The 26889-nt window shown below is 56.8% G+C and overlaps 1 protein-coding gene across 5 annotated transcripts in view; it reads left to right on the top strand.

Annotated features, from left to right (window-relative positions):
• Positions 1–6187: 6187 nt before the first annotated feature.
• IGSF9B (immunoglobulin superfamily member 9B) overlaps positions 6188–26889 on the top strand; it is a 38746-nt gene continuing 18044 nt past the window's right edge. For 3 of the 5 annotated variants that reach the window (XM_085209245.1, XM_085209244.1, XM_085209247.1), the window contains exons 1-12: positions 6188–6472; positions 12687–12884; positions 13473–13619; positions 15793–15944; positions 17002–17119; positions 17916–18057; positions 18169–18314; positions 20340–20482; positions 21998–22138; positions 23416–23532; positions 25263–25413; positions 25761–25884. In XM_085209245.1, the coding sequence (XP_085065371.1) occupies positions 6409–6472; positions 12687–12884; positions 13473–13619; positions 15793–15944; positions 17002–17119; positions 17916–18057; positions 18169–18314; positions 20340–20482; positions 21998–22138; positions 23416–23532; positions 25263–25413; positions 25761–25884 (1643 nt within the window). In that variant the 5' untranslated portion in view covers positions 6188–6408. The remainder of the gene's footprint in view (positions 6473–12686; positions 12885–13472; positions 13620–15792; positions 15945–17001; positions 17120–17915; positions 18058–18168; positions 18315–20339; positions 20483–21997; positions 22139–23415; positions 23533–25262; positions 25414–25760; positions 25885–26889) is intronic. The other 2 variants (XM_085209246.1, XM_085209248.1) reach the window with 1 other exon arrangement.

The raw sequence follows: 26889 nt of genomic DNA, 5'->3' as shown, positions 1-26889 counted from the left end.
GGGCTGGCTGCTATGGGGTCAGGACCTGGGGCTACGTGCTGGGGTCCCCGTGGCATCCCAGGGTTGGCTTCTGTGTCTCCAGCACCTGGGATGCCTCGGGGTGACGAGAGCAAGGGGAATGCGTGGACATAGGGAGCAGGTGATGGACATCCCAGTGAAGACCAGGTTTTGCTGTCTGGGAGGGTGGAAAGGGAAAATATCCCTGCAGCAGCCCCGAGCAACCCGCAGCTGGGATGCAATCGATGTGCAGGAGCTGTTCCAGCTCTCCCTGCCCTTCCAGCCTGCAGCTTGCTGGCAAATCCCACCCACACAGAGCTGGGCTGCTGCTGCTTCCAGCACAGAAGCTGGGGGAAAGGGCCTCGCTGCACTCCCCCAGCACAGATTTCTGATCATCTGGGTGGGAGGTTCGACTCCAAACTGTTCCTTGCAGAAGGAAAGTGGGTCTCGTGCATGATGGACACCCCTAGATTTTTCCTTTATGGGGGTGCAAGCGAGCAGCATCCAAGCTCTGCCTCGGGGGATGCTGCATGCAAACGGGCTTGGGAGAAAGGCGGGGGTGGCTTTTGGTGCTGGTGGGAGGATGGAAGGGAAAGGAGGATGTAAACTTGGGAAAAGGTCAGGCATGCTATAAATAAGTGGCATCCGGCAAAAAAATGTCAGCATGCAGCAGCAGCGACACACCAGCCTTGAGATGGAGAGGGAGGCTGTTACGTGAGAGATTGTGTCTGTGGGAATTGGGTTTATGGGCACTCGGGTGGCGGGGCATAAAGGGAGGATCTCCCTCTGCTCACCAGCTGGGGACGGGGAATGGACCAGGGCATGCATCTGCTGCACGTTGTCCCATGTGCAGGCTCTTACGGGCTGTCCTGCTACTGTCTAATAGGGAAAATCCAAGGTTGGAGGCATATTTCCATTGTCTTCTCTCCCAGGACCATGCTCAGCTTGTTCAGGGTTAAGTTGGGCAAGTGGGAGGCTTCTGGCCATCCAGCAAGAGCTGTAGCTCATGGATCCGGAGGATGATGCAATGATAGGTGGGCTGACAGCACACCTGGAGCCTCACAGCATCCTTGGGGCTGTTCTGGGGCTGGGGGCTGCCAGCACATGAGGTGCAGTGCTGTAGAGCTGCTCAGCCCACGCTCCCACCCCACAGGTCCGGCTCTGGGGCATCCCCTCTGTTGTGCTGGGAAGGTGCTGTGCTCTTGGGCTGATTGCACATTTGTCCCAAAGTGGTGTGACTCGCTGCCTAATCATCCTCCCCAGCAGCCTCTGAATACAGAGCTGATTGCTGCCTGGTGGCGGGGGAGCAGATTCGGGGCCAAGCCCAGCTGTGGGAAGAAATGCTGGTAGGGAGCTGAGAACTGGCAGATTCATCTCCCAAGTTTGTGCCTTATCCCTGGAGCCGAGTGCTTCTGCTCACCTGGCAGTGGGTCCATGTATCCCAGGGACTGAGAAGATCCCAGCTCTGTGTCACAGACAAATCAACCAGAGGGAGAAGGGCATATGTGAAGTTGTGCAGTGGATCAAGAGCTGGATTCCTGATTTCTGGCTGGGGATTTCCTCCCTGCAGCTGCAGTGTCATCTGGTCATCACCCTGAGCTTCTGCATCCCTTCTGGCTTAGGAAAGGTTTCAGGCTGTCACTGCAATGCCCTGAGCCTGGAGCAAGGCTGAGCCACAGGTCCTGGGACAGCGTGGGGAGTGGGCACACTACATTTCCTTGAGCCCATCTCATGGTATCTGTGCTGCAGCAGTTGGAGGGCCATGGCCTCTTTTCCCTCTACCTCTGCTCGCATGTGCACACAGGAGAAGGCAGCTGGCACTGTGCTGGTCTCAGGTGATGCTGTGCAGGAAGCTCAGCTCCCCAGTGGGCTGTTTGCAGGGGGCTCCACTTTACCCACCTAGTGGGGGCAGGGAGCCCCTCTTTGGTGGCTAGTTGCAGGAAATAAAGGGTTATTTCTGGCTGCTCAATGCTGAGCACAGTCCCCCAGCCCTACTCATCCCCCAGCAGTGGCTGTTTAGGGCTGCCCACTTGCAGGAGCGGCAGCACAGTGAGGATGTGCACAGCTTCAACCCCTGCTCCCCTGCGAACAAAGGCAGCTCTGAGCCTCCCCTGTTTCTTGGCATGCTATAACAGAGCCCTTCTCTCTGACAGCAAAAGCCCTTTCCAATCCCCAGCATGCTGCATCCCCCTTCCCTATCTCTCTGCTTTTCCTGCCAGGGAGACTGCAGCCCAGCCCAGCACGTGCTTGTCCCCATCCCTGAGATACGGGGATCCAGAGGACCTGGCCACAGAGCCGTGGGAGCCAAGCACGCCCGGCTGCAGCCTGCAGCAAGCAGCAGCACAGGGGGGAGCACTCCTGCCACCAGTAATTACCGGCGATGCTGCTGCTGCCACATGATTTGGGGACGTCAGCAGAGTGTGTCACTGCTGATGACACGCTGCATGTGCAGGGGCTGGGGAGGATGCCAGGGCGAGAGGTTGGAGCGCTGGGACTTGGAGTTGAGCCAGCTCCACTGCCCCGACCTTCAGTGAGTCACCTGTCCCCCACGGTGGCACACAGGAGGTGACCCAGCCCTTCCCTCCTGCACCAAAGCCCCGTGCCTCAGTTTCCCTGCAGTGCAGGGGAGGCTGCCGTGAAGCTGCGCTTCCCCCAAAGAGTGATGCTAGGGGGAGGCCAGGACTCGGTGTCGTTACTCACGGCGATGACAGTGCCGATGACAAGTCCCCAGCCTCCAGGAGCACGTGCTGTGCCCAAATTCCCTGTGCGGGGCTGCATTCCCAGTGCCAAGAGGCCCAGTGAGTAATGGAGTGGGCGGCGGTGCTGGGGCTGCGTGGGAGAGGGATTTGTGCTGTTGCCAGGAGGGGACAGCGATGGGTGCCTGCTACCCCTCACTTGAGGTATGCCTGGAGGGGCTGATGTGGGTCAGGGTCTGCTATCCCACCTGGGCTGCATCTGCCCCAGCATCTGCCCTGTGATGATGGCTATGGGTTTTTCCCCATATAGTGATGGGATGTGGACCCTGAGCCTTTCCCAGTGCGGGCACCCTTTTCCCATGGGACTGCATAGAGCTGTGTTTGGTCTGGATGAGATAAGGATGGGGTATCGCATTACCGGAGCCAGATCCTTCTTTGAGGTTAATCAGACAAGGCAGGCAATTGCTGCCGCTTGATACAGGGAGTGTTGTGTGAGTGAGTCTATTAGTGGGCTGATTACTCATCAGCTACGTTGGAGACCTGCTAACTGGAGGAAAAAGTTGTTAACGTGACTCAGCTGACCCCACTCTGCAGAAGTTAGTGTGTCTTTTCTGAAATACCACAGGTGGATTGTTCCACGACTTGGCCACGCAGCCAGGGAGGCATGGCAGGATGCTGCTCCTTGCTTGCCAGCTGGAGTCACATGCTGGTGATGAGCCACCGGGGCCAGGAACCCAGCACCGAGCTGCCTGCCTGCCTGCTCCATCACAGGGCTGTGCATTTCTCCCTGTGCTGACAGTGATGCTGCAGGCTGGCTCAGCATTTCAGCTCCTGCGTGCTTCTGCCCCAAACCTGTCCCTCTCTTTGGGGTATGCTCTGTTCTCCTGGTCCCCTCCCGGGGTGGGGAGGAGGTGACAGCTGGGTGATGTGGGATGCTGTGAGACACTGAGTCCCACTTTCCAAATGTGGGCCGTTGCCTCCTGAAGTGCAGGAGGCAGCTCTCCCGGGAGATCAGATGTTGTGAGACTCGTGACTCCATCATGCAAATGCTGGGGGTTGTGAATAATCCCATACGTGTGCTTGGCGGGGGCTGCAGCAGCCCAGGTCCATGCAGGTTGTGCTCCTCGAGGGATGCTGTGCTGCAGGTCAGCCTCCCTGTGACCCATCAGGTTAATGGAGACAAGCAAGCTGGCTATCTATTGCAGCCCATGCCCTCACTGTGCCATCGCACCAGAGCCTTATTTCATTCTTTTTATTGCCCCATGAGAGGCTGAACCAGAGCCTCGCTGCTCCCAGGGCTGCCCAGCTCCGTTTCCAGCCCCATCTTATAGCTCATTCCCATTCTTTTTTTTTTTTTGTGCCCATTCTCAAACCTTTCTCCTTCTCCAGTGATCCCAAGCCCGAGGGATCTTGCCCAAGGTGATATGGAGAAAGCTGCATCCCAGTACCTCTTGGCATGTGCACTGTCATTGCATATACTTGCAATGTCAGTACCTCTCAGAAAAGAAAGCAAATAAAACACAGTGACATTGTTATCCCTCTTGTAAGGCCAACTGGTAAACGTATCACTGGGCAGTTGTTGAGTGACTCAGCCCTGCATGATCTGCTTTGCTCTCCGTTTCTGCTTGTGGGGCAGAGGGCTGTGATACCAAGTTCTGCTCTGCAATGACATTTTTTCCCCCCCTGTTTTCATGAACTTTTGAGCTGGGGGATGGTGGGCATCCCCAGGCTAGTGGCGTGGGAGAGCTTTCCTTTGAGATGGGAAGGTGCTGACTCTATTGGGGTGGCACCAGTTGTGCACTAGAGGATGGGTCCATCCCCAGATGCAGAAGGGTTGTGGCTGAGGGTCCGGCTGCTCCTCGCCTGCTGTCAGCTCTGCCACAGCCAACTGATGGGAAAGTACACGGAGTGCCCAGCTCATGTAAATAAACCTGGCTATAAATAGAGAGGGAGAGAAGTGTGAAAACAGTGGGGAATGGATTTTATAAAACTAGCAAATTAGTCTGGAAAAACAAGGGTGTGAACCAGCAGCTGAGCTCCAACCCAAGCCATATTCCCAGCTCTGTGATGGATGGCGGGGCTGTGGGGCTGGGTTGTCCCCATCGATCACAGGCTCTGGGTGCATCCTGCCTTGGGCTGTTGTGTATGTATAATCAATGCCCTTCATTATGTTTATTTTTCTTTGAATTTATGGAGACGCCCCAGCTGAAGCCAGCGAGAAGACCTGGATCATAATGTTGACCAAAATAGATGGTGGCATTGCAGATGGGTGGGTTGAGCAGAAGGGGTGGGGGAGAAACAGCTCCAGACCCTCTCCTGTCGGCGTGGGCATCGTGGCTGTGCCAGCCTGTCCCTCCCAGGCTGCCTGTCACCTTATGGGAAGTGCAGTGGCCCGTTTCTCTCCTCGGGAGCCGGCCAGGCTGCTTGCCCATCTGGTATCAGCAGAGGTCTGTGCAGGGAGGAGAGGTGGACAGGGAGGAGAGCAAAGGCAGGGTGCAGAGAAATGGCACTGAGTTGTGTCTGAGTGCCATGGAGTGGGCACGGAGCTGTTGTAGGGTGCTGAGAGGTGACACGGGCAGCACAGGATGGCAGGAGGATGTGGCAGTGAGCAGGTGGCACAGCTGGTGCCAGGAGTGGCATTGGCACCGAGATGGTGACACTTGTGGGATGTGCATGCATGTGGCACCACGCCGTGGTGTCAAGTTTGTGACACAGGTGAGAGGAGCGCGGCACAGAGGGCAGGTGGCTCCACTGATGGGGACACTGATCCCATGCAGGTGGGATCACATGCCATAATTGAACCCCCATGCAGAGGGTCAGGGACAGATGGTACCGCGATGGTGGTCAGGGTGGCACTGAGATGTGTCTGGAAGGTGGCGCATCTGGGGACAGAGATGTGATGCTGCTCGAGGGCAGGTTCTGCATCAGGAGACAAGAAAGTGGCACTGCTCACAGGCAGGTGGTACATCGGGGACAGAGAAGTGACATTGCTAGAGGGCAGGTGGTGAGCTTGGGGTCAGAGGCAGCACCACATACGGACCGGTGGCACAGGGGGACAGGGGAGGCGACACATCTGGGAACAGAGCGGCGATACTGCTCGAGAGCAGCTGGCACATCTGGGGACGGAGAGGTGACATTGCTCAGGGACAGGTGGCACCGTCTGGGGACGGGGAGATGGCACACCTGGAGACGGAAAGGTGGCACCGCACGAGGAGCGGGCGGCACATCGGGGACGGGGAGGCGGCACGGCCCGGGGACGGGCGGCTCCCGGGCCCCGCGGGGGTGACCGCGCGCGGAGGTGACCCCGGGCCGGGCCGTGCCGGCGCACCCGGCAGTGCGCATGATACTGCGGCGCGGGGCCCCGTGCGCGCCAACCCACCTTGAAACGGGCCCGGGCCGCACCGTCAGCCAATCACCGCCCACTCCGCCGGGGCGCGGCCAATGAGCGAAGGGCGGGGGCGGCACCGAGCCGCTAAAGGGCGCAGGCTAGGCTGCGCGCCGCGCCGAGCGGCGGAGGCAGGTGCAGCGCGACGGCGGCGGCGGCGGCGAGATGGGCGCAACGGCGGCGGCCGGCGGTCGGCCCTGAGCCGCTCCTCCGGCCCGGCCAGCCCCGCGGCGGCCCGGGGAACCCTGCCCCGGCCCGGCCAGCCCCGCCCCGCCCCGGCCGGGCCGCCCGGCGGGCGGAAGATGCTGCGCACCGGGGGCCGGTAGTACTATGATTTGGTATGTGGCCGCTTTGGTAGCAAGTGTGCTCGGCGCCCGCGGGCTGAGCGTGCAAGGTGAGCGGGGCCGGGGGGGCTGCGTGTGCGTGCGGCGGGGTTTGCGCCGGGAGGTTGCCCCGGGGTGGGTCGGTTGGTTGCACCGAGGGTTGATGCGGGGCTTCGCGCCGGGGTTCCGCACCTCGGGGCGCGGGGAGGACGGTGCGCGCCCCCGGGGCGCGGTGCGCGCGGCTTTGCTGCGGCTCCGGCTGGGTTTTGCATCTCCTCCGGTGTCTGTGCATGGGCGAGGGCAGCGTGCCGGGTTGCGGGGAGGGCTTCGCTGCTTTATTATTTTATTTTATTTTATTTTGTCTTTTTAATAAAAATCATTGGGAGTAAGGGCGCTGCGCGCGGAGCGTTTTTGCGGTGACCTCCCGGAGAGCAGCGGCTGCACGTCGGGACGCTGCGATCCCCCCGCGCTGCGATGCCGCAAATTGGTGCGGTGTGCGGCTGCGGCTCCGCTCCGAGCTTTGAAATTCTTGTCGGGAGAAGTTAATGGGGACGAGCCCTTGCTGGGGATGTGTCCCGTAGGGTTTTTTTGCACCCCTTTTTTCTTTCTCGCAACTCAGGGAATGCGGAGTGCCCTTCCCTGCAGGGCTGTAGCCTCGGGGGAAGGTGTGGAGGAGGGGGTGGGTAAGGAGAAATGCGGAGGGGTCTGGTGCTTTCCCTGCACTGTGAAGTCAGTGCTCCCATCTGTAGGCTTTGGGGGGCGGTTTGCTCCCCACAACCTCGGTGGTTCCTTCTCCTTCCCTGGGTGGCTGCTGCGCTCGGGTAAACTGAGGCACAGGGTTGTCCAAGGTCAGGCAGGAGACAGCAGCAGGGACTCACCCTGCTTTTCCTGCTCTGCCTTCAGCCGCCAGCCCTGCAGGGAGCAGGTGAGCCGCGAGCTGTCTGCTGATGCAGCAGCAGCTCCCGGCTGGTTGGGGGATGGGGGGTGGTCCTGAGTTCCCCAGAGCCCAATTATGGGGACGTGGGGGCTCCCTGAGCTTATAGTGGCACCGCTATGGGGCTGTCTCTTGGTGCTGGCATCCCTGCAGCTAGAGTGAGGGGGGTCAGGAGGGGGTCTGTCCCTAATGGGCTGAGGCAACCCTAATGGGGAGGGGGTGGCGGGGCTGGCACGGGCGAGTGGGCTGCAGGGGTTGGCTGCTGTGCGTACGGCGAGGCGCCGACGTGATGAATGAGCGCGCTGTGAGTAATGTGTGGGTGGGCGCAGCGGGTGGGGGATGTGCGGCCCCCGCGGGGATGCAGCAGCGTGGGGATGGGGACGAGACTATGAGGAGAGAGGGGCTTTGTTGGGGGGTGATTGCAGTGTTCCCTGCCCGAAGTAGTGCTGGAGGTGCAGCAGCCGATGGGCAAGGAGTAGGGAGTCCCGGGGGTGGGTGGCTGTTACCCTGCATCACTCGGCAGTGGATGGGGACAGCGTTTGTTGGTGATGTGGCTGTGGGGTGGGAGCCGTCAGCGTGTGGTTGGTGGCAGTGCTACGTGGCTTCGCCGGTGTCCTGCTGGCCCTGGGCTCTTCTGCAGGGTCTGTCCATCCTGAGCTGCTGCACACAGTGCTGTGCTAACCAGGCTGGTGATGCTCATGGGCTGAGATCTCATCCTGCGCCAGATTTCAGCCCTCTCTGCCTTGCTGGCCCTCCTCTCGCTGCCACCGCCTCTTCCTCCTCCTCTGCCTCTCCCAGGGCTGACCCACAGCCCCTCACAGCCCTGCTGGCTGTGGGCAGCCCCCTGGCCTGGCGAGGCTCTCCCAGGGCTTTCCAGGCAGTAATCCGCTCAGCGAGGCTGTGTTATCCCCTCTTATGGAGAGGGGGAGGAGAGCAGGAACGTGACAGTGCCGGGGTGCGGCGGCAGTGGGTGTCGGGGGGCCCGGCCTCCCGGCGTTCCCTCGGGGCTGTGACGATGCTGGGGCTTTCCTCTCTTTCCCGTTGGCGTGGTGTTGCAGAGATGGCACAGCACGGCGTGCGGAGAGATTTTTGGGCTCGGTTTTGGGTGAACCACCGGGATGTTGGCGCTGGGGATGCTTTTCGTGGTGGTGCTGGAGCTTGGGTGCTGCATTTCTAGGACAGGGATGGTTTGGCACCCGCATTGGGCAGCGGGTTGGTCCTGTTTCAATCCTTTCCTGGAGGATTGTGCTCCGCTGGATGAGATGCGCAGGGATGGATGTGTGCGCCGCGCTCCCCGGGTTGGTGTTGGATTTGTGCGATGATGATTTTCTGGCTCCATTGCTGTTCTACTGGACGATGCAGCTTCTCCTCTGATGGGAGGACACTGCAAGCCTCCATCCCTCTGCAGAGCTGCTGCAGGTCAGGTCAGCGTGAGCCTCCTGTATTCCACGCCATGCTGTTGGCACTTGGCACGCTCCCATCCCACAGGGATGATGGAAGCATCCCCTCTTCCTTTCTTCACGGCAGACATCTCCCCAGCCTGGGGCTCTGGGTGCCCGGCTGGCCTTGCACGCATCGCTCTGTTCCTCCTGCTTCCTGGCATTGGTGGGAGGACTGCCTGCGCCAGGAACAGCATGATTCAGGATCTGCTGGCGGGTGGCTCGGCTGTCGGCACACAGAGTGCTTGTGCTGTAGCTGATATTAAGCTGGAGGACTGGGATGGAGAGGACCGCGCGCTGTGCAGGAGCCAGATGCAGAGCAGGTTCTCCCTAGGGCTGTTTTCGCTCCAGCATCTGCTGCAGCTCAGTGCTATGAGATGGCTCCGGGTGTTGGGATGTTCTGATGTGGGGAGGTGGGCAGAGGTGGCACTGGGGGTACCGTAGTGACCCCCCCCTACACCCCAATGCCCTTTACGTGTTGGGGACACCGGTGGGTGACAGCACAGTCCCACCCGTGCTGTCACCGTTATGGTGCATGGGCAGCAGTCAGACACACTTAACGTGTGCCCCCGTGGGGGATGGCATTGATGCCACATGGGATGTCCTTTGTCCCTGTGGATGGGGTTTGAGCTGCAAACCTGCTCATCCTGAGCTGCCACCACTGCCTCTCTGTGTGTGACCTTGAGGTGCGTCGCTTGACCTCCACGCGGCACAGTCCGTCCATCTGGAAAATTGAGTTTAAAACACAGGAATCATGCTGAAAGAAAACCAGATGCTGCTGTTCAGCTGGGGGAAGGGCTCCTGCCTGGGGACAGGGACAGCAGGATGGTTCTTTTGCCTATCACGCAGCAGGATGTCTCCATCCTTCAGGCAAAGCATCCTTCCTACAGAAAGGGTCCTGTGAGCACATCCCATGGGACATCCCAATCTTTAGAGCCAAGCCTCATCGCTGCATCCTTGCTTCTCTCCAAGGAAGCCTGGATCCCAGCAAGGAACAAGGGTAGTCCCAGCCTCAGTGGGAGCCCCACGATGGCATCACCCTACGAGATGGCAGCCTTCCCACTCCCTCTGGGATGTGTTCCACTCCACCTCCACATTTTGTATTCTCGCCTCCTGGCACGCAGTGTGCCTTTATTTTTCCTGGATCTGCTCTGATGATGAAGCCTGTTGATTATGTGTTTTTCTTTACAGAGCATCCCCAGCTCGCTGTGAGCTGCTGCACCGTGGGGGCATTTGGGGTTTGCATCCCTGCTGTGGCTCTCTTCTCTGACCCAGGTCTCAAAGCCCCAGGTTATGTCTTGAACCCCCCTGAACTTGGCTGGGAAAATCAAGTGCGTTTAAAAATACCCTTTCTATTTGTGCTCTGTTTCTTCTGGCGTCTGCGGGTTGTTTTCAAGCATTTCTTCACAAATGTGAGGGTGGGAAACACTTCTTTTAATGGAAAGCTGCAGTCTGCATTATTGATATGCTTTCAGGAGCTGGGACTGGAAGGGAAACCTGCATGTAGTAGGGTCAGGAGTGGCACCAGGGCTGGGTTTGCAGGCTGAGATGGGGCAGCCCTGGTGCTTTCTGATGAGTGGAGAGCCGGGCACTGTCCCCATTCCTCTCTGCACCTGGGAACACGAGATTGTGGGGATGTTCCTGGGTATCCATCCTTGAGCTTCATCCCTGGGGTGGGGAAGCTGCTTGGCTGGGGGCTCTCTGCCCACGTGGCTCATTGGCAGCCTTGCTGCACGTGGTCATATGCCAGAAGAGGAGACCCCGGCGCAGCACTGCCAGCACTGACCTATTTTCCTCTGTGTGCATTCTGGCACAGAGGCTGCGGGTGGAGGGTCAGTGCTGGGTCTGTCCAGGAATTAGGAGTTGCTGGGGTCACCTCTGGGGACAGATGAGTGCCCAGGAGCAAGTGACTTCTATTGTGGCACCAGGAGGTCCCCCAGAACCCATTCCCTTGGCATGGGGGTGCATGGCAGTGCTCTGCCTTACAGCACCATCCGTGCTCTGTCGGGCTTCTGGGAGCTGAAAACCAGCATCCCATCCCCTGGGGCAGGAGAAGTGCAGGGGGATGGAGCTGGGAGCAGAGAGGTTTGGTGAGGGAGTGGTGGGGAGTCTCTGTCCTGCATTCATTCTGGGAAGCAGAAGGGGTGTCCCTTGGAAGGTCGCGGGCGATGCAGTGCCTGGCGGGGTGCTGGGGACCCGCTGGGGCGAGACAGCAGCCTGTGCTGGGGAGGCTGGGCCAGCGTTGTCCTTGGATGCTCTTGAGCTGCACGTGACAGCTGCTGTCCCTGCTCTGCGCAGGGGGGCTGCGGGCAGCCGGGGGGAAATCCCACTGCTCCCAGTGCTGTGTCCCTTCCTGCTGGGAGCTTGGTCACATCCCAGTGCTGCCCTGAAACCCATCCCTCTGCCACAGCTGTGTGCATGGGAGCAAACCCAGGGCTTGGCGTGGGGAGCGGGGGGTGCTGGTGAGGTCGTGGGCATGCTTTTGGGGCTGAGATGGCTCCTTGCAGCTCCTCACCATGGGGGCAGAGCTGCCACCGTCGCTGCTGACAGGGTGCAAACGCCTGGGCTCATCAGCAATGCAGTGCTAACAGGGCCCGGGAGGTGTGAGTGTGCCACCGGGGTGGTGCAAAGCAACCCCACTCTTCCCTGCCCCGATGGGGCCATGCAGAAACCTTGATAGCAGTGCAATGCAGTAAAGCTTTCCTGCATGCGCTCTCCTCACATTGTGGTGCTTTCACCCTCCTCTCTGCACACAGCCCTTCCCATTCCCAGCCATAATCCAGTGCTGAAGGAAGCAGTGATGTCTGGCTTAGTGGGGGCTGCTTTGCTCCGTGGCACAGAGCAGGTTTGGGCTGGCAGAGCCTCGGGATGCCGGGTGGAGGGATGGATGGAGGGATGGATGGATGCACGGCGCGGGCCTCTCACCGGTGCACGCTTGTGCCAGAGCCAAAAATAGCCGGTGATGCTCGGCTCCCGCGGCGGGGAAGCGATGATGTCATTCGCCGCCAATCACCGGCGGCCCCGAAGAGCAGCACGGAGGAGTGGGAACGTGCCTCCCCGAGCATCCCTCCCCGAGCATCCCTCCCCAAGCTTACCCGGGAGCGGGCAGCAGCCATGGATGGGCGGCTGCCTGTAGGATCGAGGGGTCCCTGCCGTGATGTGCTGGAGATGTGCTCATAGGTAGGGTTAAACCCCACATCTGCGCTTTTGGGAATCCCCAGCCTGCAGTGCTGCAGGAAGGGTGGTGTGTGGAGCTGCTGCATAGCCCCACGCTGCATCAGGCCCTTCTCCCTCCCCCATCCCTTCCGTACTGATTTTTTTGGGATTGTGGAGAGCTCTGGAAGCCCATCTGGAGCTGTTCCCTTCCCACATGCTGGTTGTGCTGGTGCTTTCTCCTCCACAAAGGCATTGAGCTGCTGTTTTGCAGGGCTGGGAAAGGCGAGCAGTAACTTGGGAGCGGGCACCTCCCTGCCCTGGGTGCCCATCTCCCTTTGTGAAAGCCGTGCTGAGGATGCTGAGCTTTGTGCTGATGAAAAGCACGGGATGATAACAGGCTGTCGCCAGGGTGGAGCAGCGCCTTCATTGGGAGCAAAGAGGCTTTAATTGCTGCGGACAGGGTGAGGAGCAGGGTGCCAGGCCTGACCCACAGGTTGCAGCTAGGTTTCAAGCCTGGAGCTGTTGGTGACACCTGAGGATGGGGACTTGGCCACTCAGATGCCCACATCCCAAGGCTGTGGCTGCTCAGTGCTGCTTGTTGAGCTCACTTGGCTTCTGATTTTGGTGTGGTGGCACCCTTGGGGTTGGCACTTGGCATCTCCATCCAGCCTTACTGCCGGCACAGCGGTGTGCAGCAGGGTGAGCTTCCTGGTTCCCCATCCCACAGCCTCCAATTCTGCCTTCATCCTCTTGCAGGTGCCCTCGGCTCAAGGGAGGAACCCGAGTTTGTGACCGCTCGTGCTGGCGAGAGCGTGATCCTGGGATGCGACGTCATCCACCCGCTGACGGGACAGCCACCTCCCTATGTGGTGGAGTGGTTCAAGTTCGGTGTCCCCATCCCCATCTTCATCAAGTTTGGGTTTTACCCTCCCCATGTCGACCCAGGATATGCAGGTGAGGACGGGAGGTCGCCGTTTCCTCCGGGGTGCGTGTGGCTGCGCTCAATCTGCTCCTCCATCGGCAGCCGCGTGCGCTCTCTCTCTCATCGTTTTCTTTCCACCCAGTTGGTTTTAATTAAGCAGCAGCACTAGGAAGCCAGCTGGGCTGCGTGGGACGGGAGCAACTGAGGCAGAGAAACTCAGGGTGATGCGTGGTGGCAGCGGCTGCTGCTGCGCCCCAGAGCAGCTGTGATCCAGGGGAAACCCAGGGGAGCGAGGCAGCGGTTCGGTCCCCTCTGGGGACATCTCCCTCCACTGGTGGCCAGGCATATGTGGCATTTCCAGCAGAGCCACGTGGCTGCACACCATTGTGCCACCTTCCCCGTGCGGTTGGAGGTGCTTCTGAAGGCTGAGATGCTCCCTGGGTTGGTGGCACGGTGGGCGTGGGCCCATCGCGATGCACCGTCACCATGGGGACCTCGGGTATGCAGAAGGCTGAGGCATCTCCTGGGAGGATGCATTGGTGGGGTCCAGCTGGGGGCAATTAGAGCGAGGTGGGGGGGGTCTGGGGTCATAAAGCTGACAGGCTGTGCTCTCCCCACAGGCAGGGCCAGCCTGCACGACAAGGCGTCCCTGCGCATTGAGCAGGTGCGCTCTGAGGACCAGGGCTGGTACGAGTGCAAAGTGCTGATGCTGGACCAGCAGTACGACACCTTCCACAACGGCAGCTGGGTGCACCTGACAGTCAATGGTGAGTCCCAGTCAGCAGTGCAATGTTGAGGTGTGGTGGTGCCACATCCAACCCAGTGCTGCTCCTATGTCTCAGCATGGAACGGTGGCGTAGGATGCGCCAGGAGGTTGCATGCTTGGGGAGCACGGCTGTGCTGGGAGCATGGTGTGCATGAGTGGACAGAGGTGAGGATGGGATAGAGGTGTGTGTGCTTTGGGTGTCGCGTGCACCAGGAGGACAGGGTCGCTGTTGCACTGAGATGTGGGGTCAGAACCAGTCCCTGTCTGTCTGTCACCTCCCTCCATGCGCAGCCCTGCAGCACTAGGGTTGGTGTTTCAGGCTGGGCTGCAGGGTGTGATTCTGTGCATGGCTTTGTAGTTCTGATAGGTGATAGTGATGGACAGCCACCCTCCAGGTTTGGCAAAGCCTGAGCACGCAGCCTGCCAGGGCTGGCACTTGGCAGAGGGCAATGGGGCAGGTGCCCAACCTTGGGGAGCTGCAGATGGCTGGGCAGCAATGCCAGAAGCAGGGCCAGGTCCCCGTCAAAGCCATGCATTGAGGCTGTTCTGCAGGATGATGCTTTGACCGGGGAGGGCAGAGGGCTCAGGTGTGGCCATGCCAGATGCAGAGTTGCTGTGGGGCTGGGCTGGGTTCCCTTTGATGCTGGACTTAGATCCTATCTGCATCTTTAAACCAACAAAAAAAACCGTCCAGACTGACTTCAAGCAGGGACGTCATTCGCAACAGAGACAAACTTTTATTAGTAATCACACCATTTAATTACACCATGCTTGATGAAAGGCGAGACATCAAGAAGACAGGGCAGGGCCCGCATCTCCTCTTCCAAACAAATCAGAAAACCAAATCTTTGTTTTCTCGAAATTCAGATTGACTCCAACGACTTTTTTTTTTCCCCCCTTTCCATTTTATTAGTGCTGAGCATTCAACTAATTAGCAATTTGTCGTTTTCCACGTCAGGAGCCGTCTTTATTTTTAGCCCTGGGAGGCAGGATGCTGCGCTGTGGAGGGGCTGAGGCTCCTGCCTGACCTTGAGCCACTTATGGCACCTCCAGGAGGGCTGTGGCACGGTGCAGAGCTGCCTAATTGAGCCCAATTAGCAAGCAGGAGCAGGGCATGGAGCACGGTGGCTGTGTCCCTGCCCGCTGCCTCCTTCCATCCATGAGATGCGGGATGAGCTGCTGTCCTCTAATGAGCTCGGAGAGGCTGGGAAGGAAGGAGGGAGGGAGGAGGAGGAGGAGCGCAGGGTGAGATGGGAGGAAGGCGTGTGCAGTGGCTGGTGGAGCTCTGGCTGTGCGGGGATGCAGGAGGAGGATGGTGTGTGCTCCATCTGCACCATACAGTGTGCACAGACCCTGTAAAGCACTTGGGAAATGCCACTGGGCTGTGCCTCAACTCCCAGCTGACCTGGCTGGTTACCACCTGCTGGTGTGAGCCCATTTCCCAGCACAGAGGGCACTGGGGTGAATGGGAGCTGGCCGTGGGCTGAGCAGGGCAAGGTGACCCCATGTGCTTTCCCCATCCTTGTGCTGCTCTTTGTGTTTTCTGCAGCGCAGGGCCTTAATAACAAAATAATAACTGTAATTCTGCAGGGTCGAGGAGCTGCTTTCAGGGGGAGGGCCGTGGCTTTTCCCCTACGCATTTAGAATGCTTAATTTTCATTGGGGAAGATAAAAATCATTTTGGGAGAAACAAAATATAATTCCTTTTTTTTTTTTTTTTTCCTTTTTTTTTTCTTTTTATTTTCCCCCCAAGCAGATTAAATTGCCAACCTGTCTTCCTCGAAAGTGGGCTTTAACAACTGCTGGTAATTAGGGGCGGGCTGTAATCCTGCCAACCTCTTTAATCAGAAAGGAGTCTTTCGATCTGCACTGCAGTGTTTTCTTATGTTTTGACAATAGCGAGTTAATGCGTGATGGGAAGCGAGGGGGAAAGCTGTGCAATGCTGGGGAGGAGAGAGTGCCATGGGGTGTACTCAGAGGGATTCTGGTCTTTCAAATAGTGCTGTGACATTGCTGTCCTTGAAGCTCCAGCCCTGTTAGCCTTTGGGTGCTGCCTGCCCCTTCCTGGGGAGAAAGGGTTCACGGGGTGTCCCCACCTCTGTCCCTGTGCCTCTGCATGACAGTGCTCATGCGTGGGCATCATGGAGGGTGACAGCACTCTGCTCCCTCCCCAGCACCCCCCACCTTCACGGAGACACCACCGCAGTACGTGGAGGCAAAGGAGGGCAGCAGCATCACCCTGACCTGCATGGCATTCGGCAACCCCAAGCCCATCGTCACCTGGCTGCGAGAGGGCGAGCTGCTGGCTGCTGGCCCCAAGTACCAGGTGGGTGCCACGAGGATCCCCACCACGTGTCCCTGCAGCAGAGATGAGATGGATGATAGTGCACGCGGTGGCTGGAGCCAGTCTTGCTGTCTCAGCACGTTTCCCTGCTTCCCAGCAGTGGGAATGGGGGGGGAGGGGTTGTGATGCCTGGGCTGCTGGGGGCTGTGCTGCTCCCTTTCCCAGGAGAGGGTGAGGGCTGGGACCTGGGGATGTGGTGGCTGCAATGGGGTGAAACCAGATGATTTGTGCAGGAGGGGGGACTCCCCCAGCCCTGTTTCCCATCCCATAGGCTCCCACTCCTCTCCCGGGCAGAGATTCCATCCGAGCCGTAATTGGTAAATCAGGCATTGGAATCAGCGCAGGCACTAATGAGAGTAATTAGGAATCATTTGTTACTAATTGAAATAGAAGGATGAGGCAGAATGAGCGGCGGGGAGGGAGGCTGCCTGGGAGCGCGGCGCTCGCTGGCGGGGGGATGCTGCAGCCTATGGGGGTGAAAGTCCCCATCCATCCTCTGCACATCCTCAGCCAGGCCAGGGCTGCCAGGCAGTGCCAGGAGCAGGAGGTTGGGGGTCGTGGTTGCACTGTGACCATCGACAAGGGTGTATGGAGGAGTGGGAAGCTTCTCGTGGTCCCATAGCCCGCAGGGACACTGAGCAGTGCCCGTGGGACTGAGATGCCCACTGAGCTCTGTGCAGAGTGCAGCACTGTTGTTGGGAAACGCTTGGCAGGAGTGGAGCAGTTTAGAGTCTGCTGTGCGTCAATCACTCCTGCAAGAGATGAATACATTGTGAGAGATGAATACATTGCGAGGCTTTTTTTTTTTTTTTTTTTATTATTATTTTTTCCCCCTTGGCGTCGAGCAGAGATGTGTGTGTTGGTTTATTAATATCTTGCAGAGCGGGGAAACCCATTTCTTAGCTGGCTCTACCAGCAGCCTCAAATCCCATCCGTTGCCCTCTTGTTGGCTTTGGAGGTGCAGGAAGGGAGCGAGCATCCTGCTGGTGGGCTCTATGTGGTCCCCACACCATCTGTGATCCCCTCTGGTTGCCCACAGGTCAGTGATGGCAGCCTGACGGTGCTTTCTGTCAGTCGGGAGGACAGAGGTGCCTACACCTGCCGGGCATACAGCATCCAGGGGGAAGCTGTGCACACCACACGTCTGCTGGTCCAGGGTGAGTGTCCTCGGGGTCCCCAGGAGGCTTTGGGAGCTGGGACATCCCTGTGTGTCTCCATTCGTTACGTGGGCTCAGTTGTCCCTGGGAAGATCCCAGCCCTGTCCCCATGGTATGGCAGGGACCAGGGTTGGTCGGTGGCACAGCTTGGCCACAGCCCACTGCCACCCCCTACCCGCAGCCTTCCATTAAAAACACCATCATTAAATAAACAAAGGAGGAAATGAAGCCCAAATCCCAAACATATAAATGGCATCGGGGCTGCCAGCTCATTGGTAGCACAGAGAGCAGGGTTGGGGTTGGGCTGGGATCCTGGGCAGCAGCAATATGTACCTCATCCCCTGTGCATTGCAGTGGGAGATTTTTGGGTTTGCACAAGGGTCCTTAGCACCAAGGCTGATGTGAATTGCCAGCACGGTTCTGCATCCCATTTGTAGGACAGAAATCCATTTAATTGGGGCACTCCAGTGCCCACCCTGTCATCTCAATGAAGCAGCTGTGCCGATTAGCAGCCGGGCCCTGATTGCAGCTCGGTTTTGTTTGGAAAGCAGGAAAAGATTGAGAATGTCACAAAGTGCCGTGTCAGATAGCGGTGATACATGGCTTGCCTCCTGCTCCTCTTTATTAGTTAAGTCTTTAATTAGGTCAACAGCTACCAGCAGGGAGAGGAGCTGGGGGGTCCTGGCGTGGACAGGAGGATGTGTTTGCAGGGAGACCGGCCCCAACTTGGTCCCTATGGGGGTGATGGAGACCGGCCCCAGCCTGGTCCCATAGGGGTGATGCTCTCCTCCCCCAGGACCTCCCTTCATCGTTTCCCCTCCGGAGAACATCACAGTGAACATCTCTCAGGATGCACTGTTCACCTGCCAGGCCGAGGCGTATCCTGGGAACCTCACCTACCTGTGGTACTGGGAGGAGGAGAACGTCTACTTCAAGAAGTGAGTTTGCAATGCATCCCACACTGGTGCTTTCCTTGCTCCCTCACTCCTGGCATCGCCGGTTCCATCTGTGCTCCTCCTGCAGCTTTTCTCTCCTCTCTTCTCTTGCAGCGACCTGAAGCTGAGGGTGCGGATCCTGATTGATGGCACGCTGATCATTTTCCGGGTGAAGCCAGAAGATGCTGGAAAATACACCTGTATCCCCAGCAACAGCCTGGGCCGCTCGCCGTCCGCCTCCGCCTACCTGACTGTGCAGTGTGAGTGCAGTGAACCCTGATGGATGCTGTGAGGTTGCCTGCTCCCTGCTGTGCATGAGAGGGGTGTCCCCAGGGTGCTGATGCTCCAAATCTTGCATCATTAGGGCTGGTCTTATGCTGCTGCACAAGGCTGAGAGCATCTCTGTGTGCTGGTGGGGTGTCCTTGGGTACCACCCCTAAGTGAGATCAGTGCTTGCCTTCCTGAAAAGTGGTTTATCTCCTCTTGCTGCTGCTCCCGTGGGTGCTCCCGATTGCTGTTCTCATTGCTTGGGCACAGAAACACCAAATCAGGGCTTTTAACACCAAATACCCGCTTGTATTTTCTAGGTATTTATCATAGGTTGCGTGGATTTCTGTGAATTTGTAGCTGTGCATGGAGTAGTTTCAGGCAGTAACTGATCTAAACAAACGCAGAACAGCTCTGAAAGGAGCATTGCTGCCCACGCTGTTCTTTCAGGCTCCCCCTGCTTTAATGGGTAGTGTGCCACGAGCGTCCTATGGCATTTGACAGTAATGGTCCAAATTGCTACGCTTTGCAATTGCAGTATTGCTCTGCTGCAAAAGACTGTAGTGATTTTATTTTATAATGAAAGATAGGCTCGAGCAAGCTGGGCTTGAAGCACGGTTCCCGATGGCCTTGCAGCTTGTGGCTGCAGCCCCACTGCTGGTAAATGCCATGCAATGGGAGAGCCCGATGTGTGCTGCCGTATGGCGTGCCCAGAGGAGCAGGGTGCACACAGAGCTGGCACGGGGCTTGTGCTGACCCAGACTGGAGCACAGCCAGAGCCTGGCAGAGCCTCTCGATCCCATTACCGTCTCCAACCTCTTGATTGCATTTCTGAAGAGGTCAAGTTGAATGCAGGGGGATAAAGCTGGTCCCATATGCACTGCTCTGTAAGCTGGGTTATTGTGGTGGTGCGGGGCTGCCTGGTTTTGGGGAGCTCTCATGTGCACAGCTCTGTGCTACTGGGGGGGCTTGCACCCGAGCTTGGTTGCTTTTGCCCTAAGAAAGCAGCGATGAGAAGGATCTGAATTCTCGTGCCAGGCTTTGGCTCTGCACGTTTTGCCCACTTTGCATTTCTGCACCCCAAAAACGATTTCATCCCTTCATGCAGCGTAAGCCCTGTTAGGATTTTCCCATAACCTCGTGCTGCTGGTGTCTAGACAAGATTGTAGAAATACTCGCTCTTCCTATTAAAGTAACTTTTTTTTTTTTTTAAAAAAAAAAGCTTCTTATTAAAGAAAGTCTAGGTTCTCTCCAACCCACTCTCACTTAATTAAAAAGCTCTTAGAAGTGCTGTTAATGACACGTTCTAGACTCAAGGATTGCGAGACGCCTTCCCGTGTGGGCGGTGAAACGTGGGGAGGTTGGAGGCATATTTTAAGCGTTTGCATCCCGTTTGGAAGGGTGGAGGTGGCTGATTTTTCCACGCAAGCCAGCAGCAATTAGGCACAGGCTGTGAGTGCAAACAAACAGGAGGTAAACAGATCTGGACAGCAGGTCTCTGCTGTGCTCTGGGGTGCTGCACTTGGTGTGGTTAAAGGTTCTGGTGTTGCTGTACTGGAGTTGTTTCCTATGTAAACAGTAAGAATGGTGTTGTCCCCTTGGCAGATGCCTGCAGACTTGCCTGCAGCCTTTTCCTCTTGGCAAAGTGAGCTGTAGGGAGGGTGGGTGCCTTGCTTGATGCATGTGTCACCTTGTGTTTGTCCTGCAGGCTGAGGCTGTGCTGATGGAGCAAGTCGGTCAGGATGTGCCAAGCAGATGCATTTATCATTTCGTTTTAGATGCAGCTTTTAAAGAGCTCCAGGGTGGAGCTCTCTGGGTGCAAGCAAAGCCTCCTAGAAATGCTGGGTATTAGAATGGATTTGAGTGTGTAGCAAGCCTGGAGATAACAGCTTGTGGGAGCTGGGGGGAGCATTTGGGTTTTGTACTCATCACAAAAGCGATGTGATCCTCAAGAGCTGGGTGGTGGCTGGGCTGATGGGCTCCTTCCCACCACTAACACACTGCTGCTGCCATCCCAGATCCTGCCCGTGTGGTGAACATGCCCCCCATCATCTACATTCCCATCGGGATCCACGGTTACATCCGCTGCCCCGTGGAGGCAGAGCCCCCGGTCACGCTGGTCAAGTGGAACAAGGACGGCCGACCCCTGCGCATCGAGAAGGTGAGCAGCCTGGGAAGGGTGGCAGGGATCAGGGTGGCTGTTGTCCTTCCGTGGCGTGTCCTTGCCTCGGACAGGATGGATAGTGCTGCTTTACCTTATCAGCAGCTTTGCTCTGAGTTAATTCAGGTGCCTGCAGACATGCTGTCTGTCTCCCAGCCTTCTCAAATGACCTTTTGATGGCTCTGTGTTCTTCCAAGGGCAGCTAATGGTTAAAAGACCCTTTTAACAAGTCTCCATCATCCTTTAATCATTGTTTGATGTTCTGAGCCATTAAATATTTAAGGAAAACACTCTGTATTTTAATTTTTTTTTGTTTAAATATTAACGATTGGACGTTTTTATTTGGCTTAAACTTGCTGTTGATGTGGGCTCCTCGGTGCCACTAATCTTTGGTGTCCCTATTGCTGACCTGCATTTCCCTCTGGACACAGAGGAACCTGAGTGCGGACTCCTGGTCTCCCCAGTTGACAAAAGGTGGGAGCTGGGTCCTGGAATTATCCGGCCTGTGGCACAGGAGGTTTAATAAATGCCCAACAGGAGAGTGCTCAAAAGAAAAGGCAACCTCAGTGCCTCTGGGCACGTGTTTGACAACAGTTGGAAGGGACCCACAAAGATCACTGAGCCTATCTGTTTCATATGGGGTACGACAGACTGTCTGTGAGTCCTTTGGGTTACTTGAAGCCTGATTGTCTACGAGGGGGAGAACAGCAGCAAGGTAAATATGTGTCATCTGTGTGCTCAGAGCTGGAAATCCTTCCCAGGGAAGGACGGGGAGCAGCGAGATGCTGGCAGGGATTCAGACTCCGTGGGTAGGATTTGTCTCACCTAATTTTAGGTGTCTCCAGGGCTGATGGCTGTGTTGAGGACTGCTCACCCAGGCTGCTCTCGCAGTTCTCAGAGAGAGAAGCACTTCTAGGAGACAGCTTTTCTCTGATTGAGCTGAGGCATCCACGGCTGCAAGGGGTGAATCACACCCCGGGATGTGTGTACAGAGGACAGTGAAGCTGTGAAGGATCTGGTTTGGATATTAGGAAGCATTTCTCATCGAAAGGAGTGATGCTGCACTGCACAGCTGCCCAGGGAGCGGTGGCCTCAGTGTCCTTGGAGATGTAGCAGAGCTGTGGGGCACTGAGAGACTTGGTCAGCGGGCAAGGTGGGATGAGTAGACTTGGGGAGCTGAGAGGTCTTTTCCAACCCAAATGATTCTAAGACCCAATGATTTCTCCTCGTTAGCTAGAAAAGAGGGCTAGAGCAAGGCTGAGATGGGGGTTTCCTCGCAGTGAGAGGACTGTGTGCAGACAGGCTGATCTTGCCTATTTTTCCTCTCTCCACAGTTGAGGAGGTGGCTTGGAGATGGGTTGGACTCTGGGAATGGAACTGGACGCTTGAAAGTGATTTGGGAATCTCCAGGAGACACACCAGCCACCCTGGGCTTAGATGTTGGGGTTGGCTGAAGGGAAAATTAAGCAGTGGTGCGTGTAGGATGCATCAAATCCCTCTTTCTCACCACCACAGTACTCTGGCTGGAACCTGCTGGAAGATGGGTCGATCCGAATTGAGGAGGCAACCGAAGATGCTCTCGGCACTTACACCTGTGTGCCTTATAACGCCCTGGGTACGATGGGCCAGTCTCCCCCTGCCCGACTGGTACTGAAGGTAATGTGCACAGTGCAGCCCTGGCTCTGCAGCCAGCGCTTTGGCTGGGTGTGGGATGCTGGGCACTGCTGGGTGCCCCCTGATGTGTCTGCTTTTCTACCTGTGTGACTCAGCTTGCTCAAACCTATTGCCTTTTGCTGTGAGCTTTGTTCCTTATTTGAGAAAGGCGAGGACAGAACCTCATAAGCACCCATGCAATGAGGGTGACAGCAAAACCCATTCTGAGCCTCACTGCCTACTGCAGCTGGAAATGCCACTGTGCAGCTGCAGCACAATTTTGGCACAGGATTGGGCAAAGCCTGCTGCTGTCAATGTTGTTGGCATGCACAAAGCCTGTGCTGCTGCATTGCCACTGCTATTTTAGGCTGTGCTGGAGCTGGCAAGGTGAGCTGGGGGTGCATAGCACCTTCAGATGCCAAATAGGCATTACCAAAACTCATCCATCAAGCATTCTTTAAGTTTGCAACCATGCAGCAGGACTTGGGCAATGCTCAGCTGCACTGCAGGTCTTGCTGCAGAAATTGCAAGAGTTTGGTGCAAAGAAATGCTGAAGTCTGACTGCAATGATTTGTTAATGGGTGTAGGTTAGTGGGGAAGCCCAGGCCCAAATATGTGTTGGTGCCTAGCACTGAGTTTTAACAGTGCTGGACCGGGATCATTTGAGCACTTTGTTCATGGCCCTGAGAGGGGCCATTTTTGCCAACGAAAGGTTCAGACTTGCTGACCCAGCTTTAGATTTGCAGAGACTTTTAATGAAAAGCTGATTTAAGCTGTAGAGAAGCTCCACGTGCTTCTGCTGCGTGCTCAGCCCAATGCACGCCGGGCTCTGCTGTAGTCACCAGTGCTGCTGGGATAGGAGCTGCTGCTCTTTGTTCTCTGAACAAAAAGACACATGCCTGCAAACGGTGGTGGTGAGTTGTGTTATTGCTGAGGCTCTTGCAATGCAGCTTAGCAAACCTCATGTGTACGCACATCCACCGAGATGGTTGTGGAGCTGATGAAATCAGGCTGATACCTGATGTGACGTGGGTGGTTTTTTCCTGTTTGCCTCCTTAAAATTTAAACAAGGCAACATAGCGCTGTGTCTTTTCAGAGAAAACTTGTGTGTGTGTAATTTAGTGTACCGTAAAGCCTCCTCAACGCACGCTTTCTGCTGCCTTCACCTCACCCAAACTGCTGATGGTTCTCGTTTTGGGAGGGTTTGGTGGCACAGGGCTGCTGACATGTGGCAGTTCTTTGCGTGGGCTCAAGCTCCTTGCCTTTTCCCTTGGCTGCAGGACCCCCCCTATTTCACGGTGCTACCAGGCTGGGAGTACAGACAGGAGGCAGGGAGGGAGCTGTTGATTCCTTGTGCTGCTGCGGGAGACCCCTTTCCTATCATCGCCTGGAGAAAGGTACCCGGCCTGCCAGACAAATCTGCAGTGCCTTTGGCTTTTGGTGAATATTGCAGACAGAGAAGCCACACTCTGTCCCGGTAAGAACAAACTGCAGGTACAGCTGCTTCGCTTTGGGCTGAGCCACTGCCGTCCTGTCCCGCAGGTGGGTGGGGGAAGCCCAGCTTGTGGCCATCGAGTACTTAATACTGGGAAACCTTCTCAGCAGCATCTGCAAAGCTGAGCACTGCTCCCACCCCGGCTCCCTCCTCCTCGCTGATGCTGCTCTCAGGACCTTCCCGGCCCTACACGAGGCTGGCACAGGTGACACTGATCCTGCAGCACAGACCTCCTGCAGCAGGAGGGGATGTGCCACCACAGCGGGTCCGGGGGCTCTGCCCTGGGCTTGGCTGAGTTTTGGCAAGGGCCTGGACCCACCAGTGGCTGCTTTGCTGCCCTGGGAGTTGGAAGACCGTGGAAAGTAGCTGTTTTGATCCTGCTGGACTGGACGTGGGAATCTGAGGGTGTTCCCTTTTGCAGGGCCAGGTCCGGTGTGATGTCACCAGGGCTTTCCTGTTTCCCTTCCCCTTTGCTTCCCAACTTTGCTGCTCCCATAGGAAAGCCACTGTCCAGCTGTCAGGATCATCTCTTGGAGCCTCCTGTCCTCTGCCAGCCCTTCTCAGAGGAATCCCTTCATTGCCCTATGAGTACTGTCCGCACTCGTCGCAGAGTGAGATGCTGGATCTGTTCACCAAGTTATACCAGCACTAAGAGGACTGTAATTTGTACAGTTCTTGAGTGGCCTACCTAAAACTTGTTGGCTCTTTAGTCATCTTATCCATCTTATTTTATCTTCCTTCCCCATCCCCTTCTTATTTAGGTTTATTTCAAAATACTTTTGTGCTTTCTGACCCTCTTCCTCACAACTCAGCTTTGGGCTTTTCCTCCCCTGACATCATCTAGGGCTGAATTGGGCTGAGCGGAGGTTCTCAGTGAAAGAAGTAAGCTCTCTTGTTCCCCATCAGCCCTTGAGGGCTGACCTCCTCTTCCTGGAGGACTGCAAAAGACCTGGGCTGGGCACTGGTAACCCGCCGTGCTCCTGCTGCAGGTCCCTGGAGCCCATCAGTGGGATCCATGCATGAAGAATAGCAGAAGAGAGCTCAGAGCAACACGGGATTTGTGCAGCTTTGGATAATGGGCATAAACACAAGTTGTTAGAAGAGGCATCCTTCCGCTTGGCTTGAGAGCTGCCAGGCACCTCCACGCACGCCATCCTCCCATGTCCCCAGGCTGCCTCCTGCTGAAATCTCTGCCACTGGCTGGGACTGAGTGGAGCAGAAGGGGCCGCTGGGATTCTCCTGGGGCAGACACCCACCTCAGAGAGTGTTTGTGGGGACACTCAGTGCCTCATCCTCCGCAGCAGTGACAATTTCAGCTTTGGATGCTGGAGAAGCCGCGTTGAGTTTTGTGAAGGGTTTGGTATCTGTAAGACTTGTTTTTAGGGTTTTAGACTTATGTATGAGTTGGGAATATCAGCCTCTGTTTTGCGTGTCTCCTGAGTTACTGCGCCAGGTCGTATTGAAAACAGGGAGACTGCAGCAAGCAGAGAGATGGGAGCCCTTCTAGTGCCTGGTGGTGCCCCATAGGCCTTGCAGATAGCTCAGTCATCGCGTTGCTGCCTTGCCTGGCTTGACGTGCTTCTGAATCGTGGTTTTTTCTCTTTGCCATGCTCCCCTTGCTCCTTGCCCAAGGTAGGGAAGCCCAGCAGGAGCAAGCACAACACGCTGCCCGGCGGCACCCTGCAGATCCGCTCCCTTGGCAAGGACGACCATGGCGAGTGGGAGTGCATCGCCACCAACGTCGTCGCAAGCATTACTGCCAGCACTCACCTTACAGTTGTAGGTATGGGCAGGGGATGGGGCCTCGGGGATGGCTGGTGGCACAGGGACACGTTCCTGGGATGCACTCAGCAGCGTGCTGAGCGTGGGACGGGATGCTTCCCATGGAAAGCGATGTCTCCCTTTAATTCCAGCTGCCATTGGTGCTGTGTTTTCCGCTCTTTTATTTTGGCCACATGCTGCTGGTATTTCTAGCAGACATTCTAGATAGGAAAGCCTTTGCTTTGTGCAGGCGGAGTCCCTTTGTGTCATGGCTGGAAGCAGATCCACACCAGGAGCTGTGGGCTGTGTTAGTGCTGGGAATCGCAGCCGTGCCTTTGCTCCTGCTGCAGCCCATCTCTCTCCCTGCAGGCACAAGCCCTCATGCCCCTACCAGCGTGCATGTTGTGGTTGCCATGACCTCTGCCAATGTCTCCTGGGAGCCCGGCTACGACGGTGGATATGAGCAGACTTTCTCAGTTTGGTACGGCCCTCTGTGAGTCATCCTGGCATGCTTTGCTCTCTGCTTCTTTTTCTTCCTAGCTGAGCCCAGCTTTGAGCAGCGGGGCTGTGCCGTGGTGGGGGGGATGGGCTGGGGGAGGGTGAGGACATTGCTTGGGTCGTGCTATGATGCAAGGCAGTGCAAATCTATGCCCTGGGGTGGGAGGGATGGGAAGGATGGAGGTGGCCCTGGGCTGTTCTCTGCAGCTTTTTTCTGCTCTTGCTGGGTGCAGAGGAGCTGCTTGTGGGGCACTGCAATGCCACACAGCACATGGGAGAGACCAGCAACAGAGGTGCTGTGGAGGGCTGTAGGTCTGCAGTGTTTCCTTTCTCTCCTGTGCTAGCCAGTACATCTGTCTGCCCCAGCACATTTTAGTCTGCTTACACGGGGAGACACTTTGCATTCATGTAACTTTGCCTCTGGCATCTAATTTCAAGATAAACTGTTTATGAAGCTTAGCAGCCATGGAGAGGATGGAAAATGCAATCTTTAGAGAGTGCATCCTGAAGAAATGTGACTAAGCAGAAACGATCTCTCCCTCCTCCGTGTGAGTCCCTGGGGGCTGTTAAATCCCAGTTTAGCTTGAGACCAGTGACGGTGAGATGCTGTCTGGGAGACTTTACTCCCTGAGCTGCTGGTACCCAAAGCAAAGGGTACGTTCAACCTCCTCACAACCCTCTGGCTCTGCTGGCCCCCCACCCCGAGGCAGAAGAGGGCAAAATGTGTCTGCAGCGAGGTCAGGCTTTTCTCTGGGCTCTGCACTTACTGTTGTCCTCCTCTTCTAAGAGCCGCACTTTAAAGTGTGAAGAGAGCCCTTTCACAGGCTGGTGCTGATGTCCTCCCCCACTTCTTCAGCCTTTCTTTCCTTCCTTTCCTTAATTTGCCCGGATGGGGTCTGCTGATAGAGTGGAGATTGGAGAGATGCTGCTCGTAATGAGTTCTGCTCTGCTCTAAACTGAGGACGGTCTCTACGCTCGCACAGTGGGGTTGGATAATTGT

This window comes from Meleagris gallopavo, chromosome 26 (assembly GCF_905368555.1).
Source record: "Meleagris gallopavo chromosome 26, MGAL_WU_HG_1.1, whole genome shotgun sequence".
Lineage (NCBI taxonomy): Eukaryota > Metazoa > Chordata > Aves > Galliformes > Phasianidae > Meleagris > Meleagris gallopavo.
Note: the sequence above shows the minus strand (reverse complement) of the source record. Positions and strands in the feature narration are given on the sequence as shown.